Genomic DNA, 16,544 nt, shown 5'->3' with positions numbered 1-16,544 from the left:
GGATAAGTTGTTATATCATCAGCTCGAAGAATCCGAAGTTTTGAATTTGCATTAAATAAAATAAAGCTATGTTGCAATACTGCGTCGTAATAAAATCCAAGTTGTTTCCAGGAATTCTCGATTCTGTTAACTTTAGACGAAACGCACTCGTGTGGGTTTTGGAAATTACGATGATACGACATTCCTATTGTTGAGGTTTTGTGATATTTGAATCATTTGTTTGTTGTTATTTTCGTTGTCTGCATTTTGTTGTGAATTAGTGAGGTTATATGTGACAAATGTTTATAAGTTTGTATGACTTGTAGAGATAGTATCGTACCTATAATGACGGCATTTATAACGCAAGAATGTCCCTATATAAAAACCTATCTTTCACGCTATATTACATGGGTACTTATGAGGAAAGGACTAAGGCTGCCCCCACATTGGGCGTTGGCCGAGCGTACGCGTTTCCTGAGCGTGCTGCCGGCGTCGGCGCGGCGCGGACGTCGCGTCAGCGCACCGTCTGCGGGGCGCGGGCTTCGCGTTGTCCAGCGCCGCACAAGCGCTGCGTGAACGCCGCGCAGACGCCGCGCTTACGTCGCGTTCCACGGGCGTTCGGCCGCCCGTGCCCCCCGCACACATTCCCCCCCGCGGCCGCTAGCATCTCAGTCAGTCAGTCAGTCGCCCGTGGAACGCGACGTAAGCGCGGCGTCTGCGCGGCGTTCACGCAGCGCTTGTGCGGCGCTGGACAACGCGAAGCCCGCGCCCCACAGACGGCGCGCTGACGCGACGCCCGCGCCGCGCCGACGCCGGCAGCACGCTCAGGAAACGCGTACGCTCGGCCAACGCCCAATGTGGGGGCAGCCTAAGGATGATATGCGACATCGAGGCAGACCATCAGCCCGGTGGTCGGATGACATTGTCAGGTACGCCGGAATGGATGGCGTGAAAGAGAGGAGGCCTGTACCCAGCAGAGGGTGGATACAGGCTGAGTAGATAGAAAGATAGACTTATAAGGAATAGGGTGATGCGTGTATAGATTTACTTGTGTACTTTATCTGTATTCGTCTAGAATTTTGTTAAATTAAGATGGACTTTTTATACCTATAGGTGCGTGTTTTTATCGCGTGAATACTTATATCAATGAACCGCAGTTTGACCTCGTAAGGCCTAGATTTCCAGAAAACAGATAGACAATGGGATTTGGATTTTAAAAGGACATTTGACCAATATGCCTATGTGACAGCCAATACATGTGTAAGCAACTGTCGAATCACATGTGGAGAGTTCATCAGGGTTCACGTACGGAGAAGAGGTGGCATACGTGCGCCTGCGCGCGCCGTGACTTCCTCCTTCCCGCTTATTCGGAATTTAAATGGACCTATCGCTATCCCGCCCGCGTGCACTTGTAACTAGTACGCGGTAACTGTTATTTTAATATCTGATACTGTTAAATATAGACGGCGGACTGTCTGAGTACTTAGGTTTATGTGGGCAATGGTGCTGACTCTGGCGAACTACATAACACTACTGGGCACATGCCCACTAAACTAACTAAACCCGAACTAAAACTAGACTAAACTTTATTTATTTAATAGTTTATTGTACACAAAAACAAAGATATAAAAAGAAGTTGATTACACAGAAAACGAGACATACGGTTCAGCTTATTCACCGGGTGAGAGCCTTCAGCGCTCCCCATTTGTCCGGCCAAGTAGTTAATGCCATCTGCGGCAAATATACAATAAGTCACGTCAAAAAAAAAGGTTCAGCTTATTCCTAATAGAAATCGCTTCCAGTTCCAATCGCGAAAGAGAAAACTAAAACCAGGAGAGGATCTTAAGTCCTTTCCTTTACTTACGATAAGGGCAAGAAAGAAATATAGTTTTAGAATTCATCATCACCCCGTTTTTCACGGGATCCGCTTACCTGACCTGAAGCTTTGTCAAGTCCGGACTTTTACACAAGCAATTGCCTGTGCTTCCAATCGGAAGGTAAAACCAGCTCATACAAGTTAGGTAGTTTTAGAACTGCCAGATTAATAGGTATACTCAAATTAAAGTTCATGTCTACCTATTTGTTAAGCTGAGGTAGGTATGTATTTATAGATACCTACCTAGTAGATGACAATAAACAAGGTTGTTAGGTCAGCTTAGCTGTTTGTTTCAAGATAATATATTTAAATACGTAATATAGGTATTATGTTTCGTTTAGGTATTTGATGCGCGTGAGGTGCAATCGCCGTCCGCTAATTCATTCGGTTTCAATTATAATTCGTTTATCAGAATTCGAATTTAGAACTAAGTTTTTTTTTTATTCCCGCGTGAAAATCGAGTACCTATTAGTACTGGATTCAAATTTTGATACACGATTGGAAATTAGCATTCGATTCTATTCGGAAATACGATGACTGTCGGTGGACTTAAACAGGAGCACTGTTATGAGCTGTTATGTATTACTCTTTGATTGACAATCAATTGTCATGTATTGTAACCTATTATAACGCGTATAGTTGTGACGTAAAGAATCATTTATCTACATCATATCTTGGCTTTCTCTACTCTACTGGGCGTGGCACACCATAGCCATATTATAGTCTTAGCTTGACATAGCGGTCGCATAGCTTTCCTTCCCGGTCCACCGCGTACCAACCGTGCGATTTGGTACGATGATACGTTATGGTGTCGCCACAAGTAATTGTGGGCTAGTTGTTGTCCACACGGTCATTTCGTTATTTGCAATCTGTGGTTTCGTTTTGAGAAATTTAATATGGCGTTTCGCGTTTTTCGATTGTTTGTTGGATATTCTGGCAATTCATTTATGTAATGTCGGTGTAATCTGAATAGAATAAATTCAAGACTTTTTGTAAGGAAATATTGAACGTGATGGCTAAGTTAGGTGGCGATAGTGGCGTCTTTTTTACACCCCCCCCCCCCCCCATGTGGATCACACTTACTTATCAAATACTTATTCACTCTAGCCTTGAAGACTCCCAGAATATAACGAGTTGGAAATACAGACGACGGCAGCAGTTCCAGTCCTTTGCTGTTCGCATAAAAAAGGAACAGGTGAAACGTTTAGTGCGGATTGGTGTGGTATATCTGTCGCAGTCGGATTGTACAATCCGCTGTATTACATTACGGCTAGCTGTTTTCAAAAACAGGGCCGTTTTGTAATGCGGCGGTTCTCTGCAGTCGGATTCAATTATACAATCCGACTGCGACATATCCACAACATAAGGATGAAATGCCTGCCGAAGTCTACTTTTTTGTTTGCATATTACATACATACATACATAAACTCACGCTTTCCCACCGAGGTAAGCAGAGACTATAGAATTCCATTTGCTTCGATCCTGACACACTTCTCTTGCTTCCTCCACATTCATCAATCGCTTCATACACGCACGCCGGTTCAGAGTAGATCGTATTAAACCTTTTCTAAGGACATCTCCAATTTATAATGCATATTTTTGTTTGCATATTATAATGTTCTAATAAGAAAATACAGTTCTCATGTTTTTTTTAAGTTGCATTCCTGTGTTGTATGTTTCTTTTGAGCAATAAATAATTGTGTATGGTAAGAGTAGTTACAGTCGAAACCTGTATCGCTTCTACAATCAAATCTCACGAATCAATTCAAGCATTCCTCTGGCCTCTTGACTTTCCCAAAGTGCGGTCATCAGCTATGCGAGTCAGGAGCGCGGCTTCCTCCTAACGGGACTATATGAAGCTTATGAGCGCCTGGACCGACGTAGCACTGCATTAATGAGGTGTTATGAGGCCGCGGGCCTATGGGTTCCAACTACGGGGGTTTAGAAGTTAACACACATATTTATCATACCTATCATATCCACTACGGTATTTGGTATCTATTGTGGTTTTTTTTTTCATTTTTCCTCGCCGAAGAAATCGCTTTAAACGATAAGGCCGTTATTGTTCTTAAAATGTACCTAGTTAAGAGCCTTTTGTAAATATTTCTTTTTATTTTGGTGCAATAAAGTGTATTTGTATTTTGTATTTGTACGGTGGATAGAGCATGGTGGAGTATGCTCCATAGGTACCCATGGGATGGCGCCCAGAGTAGCCTATTTCAAAGCCGTACTATGCCTCCTGACCTCCGCCTCTGAATAGTACTGACAGTTACTGCTGTCCTCTGTCAGGTTCCAGGTTTCAACTGTATTGCATTGTAATCATTTAATCGCTTACGTCGAACACTCGCTTAATCGATTTTACCTAAATAAACTTTTTTATTATTATTATTATTATTTTTTACGTAGAGGAGACAAACAGGACATTCCCGAATTGTCCAGCATCATTGTTACCCACATCCCGATCAAAAAATAGGACATACCTACTTATTTTCCTCAACGATTTGTATGAATCAATAGCAAAATAAGTACATATTTAGTAAGTAACTAATCAATCATATGAAACAGGAAACAATGTGATCGCATTTTGTAACCGGAGAACATCGCATGGTAAACACGATTCATTCAGAAAATGCTTATGAATCGAATAACTACGTGTTTTTCCACACTTACGACGAATTTTTGAACTATTTCCGATGTCTCGTTGATTATTACATCGTTTCTTTAATGTAGCTGAAAAAAGTTAGACGGAACGCAGACTGAATCTAGTTAGGTATGGTAGTAAAGGGTACCTATTGAGTACCTAAAAATAGTAAGGCCACTATTCGACGTATGAAAGTAGTCTGTAAAACCACCATTAAGTTTCCATTCAAGAACCTTATCAAAAATTGCGCGTAACGGAACGTATTGTCGCGTCTGGACCAATCAGCGACTTCCAAAATCGGTTTCCACTCGATCGATCGCTTTCTCCACGGAAAAGCGGCGCAATTAGGCACCCGCGCAGCCTGTGGGGCCGAGAGGGGGGACGAGCATACTGATCAGGCTCTGACACTACTGCCATGACTGTTTAGTCTCGGTGATAAGTACTTTGGATAAGATTGTATTAAAAAAAAGTTACAGTGTTCAGATCGCGCTAAAACAAATGCACATCGAGCTTTGTAAAAAGACGATCGCATAGTTTCGGTTTCATAGACTGTCATCGTCATGAAATGCACTGGTCTTTTTGAATAAGAGATGTTTATTGGTTTTTTTTCCTCCTATTATGATGTAGGTACGCAAACGACAAGAAAAGGAGGAAAATGCACACGGACAAGACTGGCAGGCAGACAGACTCCGCTCATGCATGCGATAGGTGCCTATATTCGGGTAGAAAGAAAGTTTATATTTTGCATTTGGTTCTCGAATCAGAGAGGCTATAAAAATATTTATTATAGCCACTTTAATCTTACTACAAGTGTCGTGGTAATTACTTCTAAAGAATTTGAGGCTCGCCGAGTATTCGATCGAGATCGTCCGAGAGATGGCGTTAGTTGTGCTTCGGGCGGGTTAGAACGTGCGCAGGATTCTGATTACAGTCTATATTATGCCAGAGATGAAACCGTTGTTACTTGTTGTCTTTACGACTTGTGGTTCTGCTGCGTCTCATGTCTGTTATAGGTACCCATTTGTTTGCTGGAAGAGGATACGATTGAATCGAGATTCAACTAGATATGCTAGTTTCCAACTTAGTCAAATCAGTTACTTTTTACTAAACGTCAAAACACGAAATGACTACGGAATTTGTATGAAAACCACTATGACGTCATAGAAAAACGTGAAAAAAGTTTGGCTTATTATTACGTTTTTCTTGATTAAAATTCATAAATAAGTTAAATAGAAAAAAGAAAAGGCTTTTCGTTAGTTTTAGATGTGTCTTTATTTAGTAATCGTGCGAGTCATGTCAGGTGCCTTTGGCGACTCAATAATAACGTTAACACCAGGGTTGAGGGGGCTGGTAATCCACACGATAGAAGATTTAGTAATCACAATTTATCTTGAACTTCGCCGAAATTTAGTCGTACTAATTAGCCTAGAGTATTATATTGTTGGAGACGAAATAATACCCGTTGACTTTTATGCCACGATCGAGATGATAAGCAGCTGAATGCAATCTATTTTTGAATTCTCTCTTTATATAGAAGTCATGTTTGGGTCATAAATAATAAATGTTTCTTTCTTTCTTCTTTCTTTCTTTCTTTCATAGATAATTGATATCACATGGATTCCAAGATTTGTGTCCGGTTAATTTTAAGACAGTAGTTAAACAAAAACTTTACAAAAAAGGTTATTATAAAGTTAGTGATTATTTAGAAGATATGAATGCATGGGATTAACTGTCTGAGAACTGATATTAGGCAGCTAAATTACTCAATTGTATACCAATATTTTATGTTTATATTTTCTTTTTAAAGAACGTCTAGAGCCCTGTGCCGAGATGTTTCTTGCAGCTTCTTTTCCCCGGCTATACAGGTTGTGAGAAGCTGCAGTAGTTTTAGGCGGATGAGACGTTCGTTATGTAAAATTGACGATTCAAAGTGTAACTATGTTACCTATTGAATAAAGATATTTTTGAATTTGAATAATAGCAATAGGCTCGCCTCCTATTACATGGCATATATAAACATTAGCTGGCGAGGAGTAGGTGTATACACCTCTGCCTACCCCGTTACCTGGGATACAGGCGTGATGCTGTTATGTTATGAAGAGAAGCGTACAGGAAAACTACACGTATATCAATTTATTACGAGTACTAGGTACAATAATAAATGCTATTTTTAACAAAACGTCAATAACTGCTCTAAATGTTATTGACAGTATATGAATGGATTGACATAATAAATAATTACCCACTAATTAAATATATATTTTCTGGTTTCCCATTCAGAAATAGGGTTTCCCTTTATTTGTTTTGTTTCCTTTAGAACAATGTTATTGTTTTCGTTAGATAAATCTTTGAATAACCACAAATCAAACGTAAATACATTGATGAAAATAAAATAATTAATGCATACGTGTCGAATAGGCTAGTTTCCAACTAGTCAAATCAGTTACTTTTTACTAAACGTCAAAACACGAAATTACTATGGAATTTGTATGAAAAAGCACTCTGTGACGTCATAGAAAAACGTGACAAAATGTCGGACTTATTATTACGTTTTTCTTGATTAAAATTCATAAATAAGTTTAATAGAAAAAAGAAAATGTTTTTCGTTAGTTTTAGATGTGTCTTTATTTAGTAATCAGAATTTCATAATTTATCTTGAACCTAGTACACGACCCAATTGAGAATATTATTTTTCATTAAAAATTATAAAAAAATATAAAATGCTTTTTTCATTTATTAGTATCTCAGATTGTTTGTGTATGTAAGTAAGTCATACATAAACATATCTATGGATTGGTCTGAAAATAAATTATTTTTATTAAATTTTTTATATAGGTACATTATGCATTTTCAGAGGTATGTGACTTAACCTCTATCGGGTTGGTTTTCCCTTCGCGGGTTGGAAGGACAGGCAGGCAGTTGCTTCTATAAAAAACCGAACCTGTCAAATCTTCAGGTTAGGTAAGCGGACCCTGTGAAAAACGGGATAACGCTAGGGAGATTCAAATTCAAATTCAAAAATATATTTATTCAGTAGGTAACATAGTTACACTTTGAATCGTCAATTTTTACATAACGAACGTCTCATCCGCCTAAAACTACTGCAGCTTCTCACAACCTGTATAGCCGGGGAAAAGAAGCTGCAAGAAAAACCTCGGCACAGGGCCCTAGACGATCTTTAAATAAAAATAAAAAAAATAAACATAAAATATTGGTATACAATTGAGTAATTTAGCTGCCTAATATCAGTTCTCAGACAGTTAATCCCATGCATTCATATCTTCTAAATAATCACTAACTTTATAATAACCTTTTTTGTAAAGTTTTTGTTTAATAACTCTCTTAAAACAGTTGAAAGGCAAATTCTGAATGTCAATGGGAATCTTATTGTAAAAACGTATACATTGCCCCTTAAAAGATGATGATATAGGTACATTAACTCATCATCATTATCGCCCGTGGCTTTGATAAGTACATGAACTCATGCACATAATACCTAAAGGGTAGAGTCACAAGTATTCAAAGAACAACTTGTAGTCATGTTTTTTTCTTTATTTTTTTCTGATGTAAAGTCCTAAGATGGATATGGCATGGTGGACAGGTAATCAACCCTTCGCCCACTCAATTGTTCATCATGTTAGTAAGGATATTCCCTCTATCGGTTTTTATGAGGTGTCCGGGAAAACAAGCAGGCTTTATACCATTTTATCAACTACTTATATTTATAATAAAAGTCACTGTGGGCTTGCTTCTCAAATGGGCAGCGCCGGTTTGAATCCCAGTACCGGAATTTCACCAATGTGTTGCTGTTTTCATATCACTAACACAGTTGGCTCGACCATTATAGGCGGCGATGCAGCTTACCTATCACGCTGGTCTAACAGAAAAGTCAATGAGGTGTGGGTACTTAATTCATCTTGCGATAGATGCACCTGACTACCACAATTGGGATATAGTCGTGAACAGGGGGGTTAAAATGGCCATAACGAAACAACTCATCTAAGAAAGCAATATAAAAGTAAGTGCGCAATGCAATCAAATGTCAAATAGCAATATTACTTTCTTTGGATGAATTGCTTTGATATGGTCATTTTAACCCCCTTATGTTATGTTATCAACTACTTTCAGGTCAGAAATACCAGACTTCATCTGTTTATTAAAAGAGACACAAGTTGATCGGCAATTGTCTCACGTAGCAATGTTTTTATACCCGCACGAGCGCGCAGACTAGTGACGTAATGAGTTGTTAGGTATACTCGAGTAATTCGAGTTGAACGGATGGCCGAATCGATTTTAGATTTTTTAGATTTTTCTTTGACAGTATACACTATTTATTAACATAACAACATAGCATCACGCCTGCACCTTTGAAGGGGTAGGCAGAGGTATATACTCACTCGCAAGGTATGTTAACTATTTTTCAGTTTTTATTCTATAAGAGTGTATAATTAACAACCGTATACTTAAGAGACACTTGCACAAAATACTAGTAATATAAAAAAATAGAAGAAATAGGCTGTGTATACGTCTCGTAAATAATTCATTCACCTACTCATATGAGGATAAAGACAACACACAGTTACTTGTGTCGAAGCTTTGCATCAAAAGTGAAAGAATCGATAAACAATTTAAACGAGTCCACTCGAGAGAAGTGATTCGAGTTGACTCGATTTAAAACTGTTAGGTAACATCACTAGAGCAAAGTAAGGTTGTTTACCTCTACTTTACATTCATCGTAATTGTTGTAGATTAAGGCATTTATTATTAAAAACCCGTGATCAATCGTAGTCTGGAATTATGTTAAAATGAGAATAATAACTTGATCAGCGATTTATTAAGCTTACTGTAAGTAATAGCTATACGATTTAACACATAATTGTTCAGTCAGCTGTATTTTTTTTTCGTAAGTATTTTTCATAATTATACCGGCTTCTATCGTGGGATGACATAACATCATTTTATAGCTAAGTAAGTAGTAGTAAGTCCCTTTTTGAAAAATCAAAAACGCATTTTTTTTAACGAAACCTCGGAATAGATACACTATTCCAACCAAGCTCGCCAATCCAAGTAAAAAATTGCGGTTTTAAATTTTTACCCGAATGGAAAACCATTTAGGTTCTGTTGAAGAGAATCGTATGAGAATTCAATTTCATTTAAATATACTTTATTGCACCAAAATATAACAGAATAGTTACAAAAAAAACTTAACTAGGTAGTTGGAGCGATTTCTTTCAGACAACCATAATGGACGACTATATTGGTGACTAAGATTGAGAAGGGAATGTTAAGTTGGTTTGGACACGTAGAGCGGATGAAGGATAATAGGATAACGAAAGTAGTATATAAAGCGAAGGTCGGTGGTAGGGCTGGCAGACGAAAACCTAGAAGGACGTACTGATTGACCAAATTAGAGATGTCTTTAGAAAAGATTCCAAGGTCTACTCTGAATCGGCGTGCGGATATGAAGCGATTGATGAATGTGGATGAAGCAAGAGAAGTAGTAGGTTTGAGTATGTGTATGTATGTAACCATAATGGAATGGCATAGGAGAATGTGATTTTTCAAAAAGCGTTTACGTAGTTTTCAGTACCTATAGGGCACAGCTATTTTGTTTTTCTACTGGCGAAACGAATGCTAATGTGTGTACACTTCCACGAACAGAACCATCTTCACTACAAAATCATCATTGTCACACATACATTTGTCCCTATTCTCGTTAATGTTTGTACTAGAACATCTCATTAGATACTCATTACGACAGGAATCCTATTTGTTCAGCCGAAAGCTGCTGTATCTCGCGAGAGGCCCCATCCTTTTGTCCGACGAACACTTGTGTCTATATCTGATAGAAAGTCGCGTCTATGCTCATGTTTGACTGGGAGTCGCAGGAGTTTCTATTTGTTTTTTTAGCGGGGTGTTTAAGATGCGCGAGAGATGTGGAAACAAAAGTATCGACACAGCCATCGATAGCATCAATTAAGCAAACTACTACACTGCACACACTATACTAAACACACACACATATTGCACTGCACTGTACTATGCTATAGTGTACAGTAGGGCTAACATGCGCAATGTGATAAAAAATTTCACGGTCATTGTATCGATTCTGACGATATAATTATGTCGTTTTGTCGATTGGTGCTAATAAGTGAACCCAAATAAATAATGTTGTTGTGTCAAAATACGAACAAAACCTCGGAGTAGATACTCTAGTCCACCCAAAGTCCACTCGCCAATCCAGGTAAAAAATTGCGGGTTTATATTTTTACCCGAATTGAAAACCTTTTAGGTTCTGTTGGAGAGAATCGTAAGAGAATTCAATTCCATTTAAATATACTTTATTGCACCAAAATATAAGAAAATAGTTACAAAAAAGACTTAACTGGGTACATCGTAAATGGCGGCTTTATCTCTTAAAGCGAGTTCTATCAAAATACGAACAAAATCAGGTGGCACGCATGTTAGGAAAAAAAAAAACAAACTTATCGATTTATCGACGATGCGCATGTTTGCCCTGCTGGAGAAAATTAAGGTATAGTCAGATAATGTTACTGACTTTTACTACTATTTAAGAGCTAAGCTATACTTCTTGTTTTTGGGCGAATCGATAATGGTTATTGGATACTCGATATATTTTTTTAAAGCAGTCATCTACGAATCGTTCTTTCTAAAGCCACGGATAAACAGATGTTTAATCATATTATGATTCTGATCTGTTTATCCGTTAATCTTATAATATATATTATATATTATAAGATTACCTTGATAATTTCCTGTACGGTGGGTGACCATAGAAAACTTAAAAATTTTACACAAAAATAAATTGAATGTATTTGAAAAAGAAACGCTTGGTGAATCATACCATGTTATCAAGCTCCAATTGCCCAAATTTGCTAGTTTGCCCAGCAAACAGCAATCAGGACCGGAACCGTATAAACTTATCTTTAAAGATAATGTGCCGTTACACCTTCGACTAACCATGCTGTCATGTTCTAAGAAAGGTATCTTTATCTTTTACCTTTTTGAGATGAGCCCGATGACATATCCGATGAGGAAATACTAGATAATTAGTGACTGTGTTTCTGTTATCAATCCATGATAACATTTTAAACGGGAAAGTAACTGATTTTGATACGTTAACTATGAACCGATCTAAATGTTGGCATACTTATGGCTGTTTAGCAATAAGGCCGCCTATTGTGCTTATGTTTTTATTCGTATGTTTATGGCCTTTGTATATGTCGTTATGCAATAAAGTATTATTGATTGATTGATTGCCTTATGGATAGATCGTAATTCGAGGACGGATTTCAGGGGATCTATAAATACATTGAAGCAAATTCATCAAAAAAGCAATATTGCTATTGGACATTTGTTGACATTGCGCATTTACTTTTAGTGCGCAAATATGTAATTGCAATATTGCTATTATAGATTAATTGAGCCGTAGAATACTTTAGAGAGACGAACTTAGAGTAGTTTTAGGGTCAGACGCGAAGAAAGTGACGAGAGGGCGACTAGCGAGTGACATATAAAACATTGTAAATGGCCTATATACGTTCCATTGCTGGACACAGGCCTTCCCTCAATCAACCGGAAAGGGTATGGAGCATACTCCACCACGCTGCTCTATTGTCTATTCAAAAAAGCTCTATTATGTGGTTATTAATGCTGGAAATAAACCATTTTTTATTTTTATTTTGTTTCGCCGTGGCCGGCTGAAAAGTCTAAATTCCCTTTTTGAGTTAATAATAGCGAGTGGCTCATGGAAATTCCTAATGATTCATACACGATTTCAGAGATATACAGGGTGTTAGTGACATCGTAACGAAAACTTTGAGGGATGATTCAGACCATGATTCTGAGTTGATATCAAGTGGAATTTTCCGTCGCAAAAGTATGGATAGGAAAATAATTAAAAAAAACACAAAAATATTCATGAATTTTTTGACAGGAAATTCCACTTGATATCAACTCAGAATCATGGTCTGAATCATCCCCCTCAATATTCGTTACGGTGTCACTAACACCCATACCTACTTGTATGGCTACCGTATGTACTTGTACGGGGTGTAAGTGACATCGTAACGAATACTGAGAGGGAGGATTCAGCTGATTATTCTGAGTTAATATCAAGTGGAATTTTCCATCGCAAAAGTATAGAATTGAAAATAATTGAAAAAAACTAAAAAAAATACATGATTTTTGCGACGGAAAAATCCACTTGATATCGACTCAGAATCATGGTCTGAATCATCCCTCAAAGTTTTCGTTACGATGTCACTAACACCCTGTATACTAAATTATGGCGAGAACTCAATGGTGTGGTGTAAAAATACAAATGGATTTATTATATCAAGCAAATAAAGAGACAGACGTTGTTTGTTTAATATGTTTTTCATTTGTGTTCTTTTTAACAGGTAGTATTATATAGTTATTCATCAGTTTTAAGATGCGAAACAAAACAGAGACTATAGAATTCCATTTGCTTCGATCCTGACACACTTCTTTTGCTTCCTCCACATTCATTAAGATCATATTAAACCTTTTCTAAGGACATCTCCAATTTGGCCAATATACGTCCGTCTAGGTCTTCCTCTGCCAGCCCTATCATCAACCTTCGCTTTATATACCGCTTTAGTAATTCTATTATCCTTCATCCGCTCTACGTATCCAAACCAACTTAACATTCCAGAGAATATTTAATTTTATTTTAACCTGATAGCTCTAAAAATATTACCGTCCTTCACTTACGACGGGAGAAAGACAGAGATAAAGCTAGTTAGAACTGCCAAAATAAATTAAGTTCATGTCTGCAGATATCAGCACCACTATCCAGAGTTTGAAATAATGGTCCCGTGGTGTTCGCCGGAATAGGCAACAATATTATAGCTGGATTTTTATTAACAACACACCTCTATCATATCTTTAAAAACATATTTTCTGACGTGTCTTATTGTAGATTTGCCTCGGATGGCATTCACTATTTACTACGTCTATTTAAACTTTAAAATAGAGCAAATTTTATAGCCCGAAATGTGTTAACTTAACAATTTCGTAAGACAATAAAAAAATATAAAAGAATTTGTTGCATATTATAAATATTTCAAGTGTTTAGAAATGTAATAAAATGGAGCCTTGAGTTTGCTATTTGTATAATAATAAAAGTAGAAATGTGGTAACACTGTACCGGATGGTCGTTAAGGTTATCTGGCAATATGTTGGCAGTTATGAATGCCTGGTGTCGTTTCTGCGCGTGCGCCCCATTCAGGCTTCATGTTTCTTTCAGGGTTGCCATGTGTATGACTCAAAATCTAATGATGTAAGAAATTTAATGTTCTATTGGTTCTCTGGATTGCTTTTTTAATTAAAGCTTCATAATTCATTTTTTTAAATCTGAAAATTTATGAATATTATTATGTATCAAGTTTACAAACTAAGCTTTTTTATGACTCTAAAGTAACTTTGTACAATCCTAGTATTAGTAGATATCGTATCTCTTTAGAAAAAAATTAAAGATCGTAGGTATAGTAAATTTAAAAGATTCAAATAAGTATAACATATCTGAATCCCAATTGGAATAGTCAGAGGTCCATCCATCGCAAGATGAACTAAGTACCCACACCTCACCGAGCCTTCTGTTAGACCAACGTGATTTTACGTGATAGGTGGTGAGCCGTATCGCGGTCAATAATGGTATACTTAGAGTTATTAGAACGTAAAAATACTCGTACAGGTTGATTCCGCACATATTTTTTACCATGGCAACCCTATAAAGAGGTAGCATGTATCAAGTAACATGAAGATCAATGTTGAGATGTCTTTATCTTAATGTGGCGACTTACGGGTATCGAATATACATCCGTTCGATTGACTGCCCATTACTTCCACGAACTGAGACATCATGAACATGACATGACATCATGAAAGAAAATAAAGAATTCTGTCGGGTAAAATTTTTAGAGGGTTGTTCTATATTTCTGCTTAAAATTGACGTGTATTCCATAAGTTGTCCCTTTCTTTTACAGCGGATAAGAAAATGACAAGTATAACTTAAAATCAAATTAGATGGTGTCTACAGGAATTAGCACCATTATAATGTAGTTTATGTTGGTACTCACGTTGTTGTGCTGGCGGTTCGGCCGCGGAGGGCGCAGGCGCGGTGGGCGCGCCCTGCATGGCCCGAGACACGCGTCGTCGTCGCCTGCGCATACAAACATTATTATGTTAGTTTAACACTTTACTCAGAGACAATACTAATCATTGATAAATATATGTTGCACTAATAACACATACTAATACGGTATACTTTCTTATTCACATATAAAACAAAATTAATATATTTTAAATAGAATGACAGAAATCGGCGACATTATTGCAACACAATAATTTCATCCAGGTGACCGATAAGTTGAGTTTGCGAAGTTGAAGAGGTTTTTTTGCCTACTCGATAAACTTACCATGTAGTTTTGACATAATCAGTTAGGTTAAAATGGCCACATTTGAAGCAATTCATCTAAGAAAGCAATATTGCTATTTGACATTTGTTTGCATTGCGCACTTACTTTTATATGCGCAAATGTCAAATTGCAACATTGCTTTCTTAGATGAATTGCTTCGATGTGGCCATTTTAACCCCGCAGATATTTACTACTTTGCGTATAATCTGAGAAGTCTAGGTATGTTATCTTTTTTTACTGACCGGTGCTCCTAATGGCCGGCCTAGTAGCTAATGCTATCACACTATACATCCCTCTCTTCAATTGGCACTAACTTATCCTAGACTTATCGTATCGAATCGACAAGCGCATCCAGCAAGATTATTTTGTTGTTTTCTTAGAGTTTGTCGGCGTGAATTCCACTCGTGCGCAACGCATTGCATATGGCGCGAACAGCTGACTGATCTAGTTTGTCTATGGCGGAACATGGCTGGTTTTTTATATAATTATCTCACTCTCATTGGGAATATAATAAAGAGTTACTTTTGGGTTTAAAATTTTACGTTTACAGCTGTGAAAGTAAGCTTTTTATGGTTGTGCGCTCACGATCTAAAGGTTCCGAATTCGAATAACTTAGGGAGCATAATCACAAAAAAAAAAACACTCTTGTGATCCCTAATTTGACTAGGACATTGCAGATTGATCTCGCGATTACCCGAAAGTACGGTGATCCGTGTTTCGGAGGGCTCGCTAAGCAGTTAGCTATTATTTACCTAAATAAGTATGTAGTTAGTTACATCAATAGTAACCCTGACACATTAGGGGATTAGAGGTACATCCATTGCAAGAAGAATTAGGTACCCACGCGTCATCTGAGCTTTCTGATAGACCAAACCACGTGATAGGTAGGGTTATTTCACGATAAAGTGAAAAATACAACTGGTATCCAAGTTTGATTCAATTGTCAACATGCTGTTTCAGTTTTATTCATTTTATCATTGTATGTGTGACAAAGACGTACTGAGTCACAGTCCCTTCACCTTATCAGCACTTCCTGAGTAGGCACTAAGCACTCATCGATCCAGAAATGAGGGTACACCTATCAGGTGCTACGAGCACTGTGCTTCCGGGTCTTTATGGATAATTCCCTTTTCATAAAAAAATCTTAGTAATGATATTTTTTTTTACTGGTAAAAAAGACAAGACTAGTCTTTGATGAGGGTCGGGGAAGCGAAAATGGTGTGTCAGGATCGTAGTAAGTGGCATTCCGTGGTCTTTGCTTACTCCAACGGGAAATAGGCTTGATTTTATGTACATATAAAAAAGATGTGCAAAAATATCAAAGCAAAAAGTCCGTACACTTTTGACGAAAATCGATATAATAATTACGGAAGTAAATTGACGGACTAACATTATAATAGAAATATACAATTATAAGAAAAATGTTTTATTAAACGAATTTTTTGTATTGTACAAACTGTTCGAATCCTCACATAAAATATGTAAGAAAGAAAGAAAGAAAGTATTTATTATTAGAAGACACCACAGCACACACAACACAACACTATATGTACATTATATGTTTGTATGTGGCAACACTAGTTTG

General features: G+C 37.4%; 2 protein-coding genes across 4 annotated transcripts in view; one reads left to right on the top strand and one right to left on the bottom strand.

Moving 5' to 3' along the window:
- The window catches only part of LOC126376630 (probable peroxisomal membrane protein PEX13), a 325,664-nt gene that overhangs the window by 57,263 nt on the left and 251,857 nt on the right, over positions 1-16,544 (top strand). The window lies entirely within an intron of this gene.
- The window catches only part of LOC126376466 (ras-responsive element-binding protein 1), a 37,012-nt gene that overhangs the window by 12,299 nt on the left and 8,169 nt on the right, over positions 1-16,544 (bottom strand). For all 3 annotated transcript variants that reach the window (XM_050023849.1, XM_050023850.1, XM_050023848.1), the window contains exon 2: positions 14,621-14,703. In XM_050023849.1, coding sequence (XP_049879806.1) covers positions 14,621-14,678 — 58 coding nt within the window. In that variant the 5' untranslated portion in view covers positions 14,679-14,703. The remainder of the gene's footprint in view (positions 1-14,620; positions 14,704-16,544) is intronic.

The sequence above is a fragment of the Pectinophora gossypiella genome, chromosome 21 (genome assembly GCF_024362695.1).
Source record: "Pectinophora gossypiella chromosome 21, ilPecGoss1.1, whole genome shotgun sequence".
NCBI classification, from domain to species: Eukaryota; Metazoa; Arthropoda; class Insecta; order Lepidoptera; family Gelechiidae; genus Pectinophora; species Pectinophora gossypiella.
This window is presented reverse-complemented; position numbering and strand designations above follow the sequence as displayed.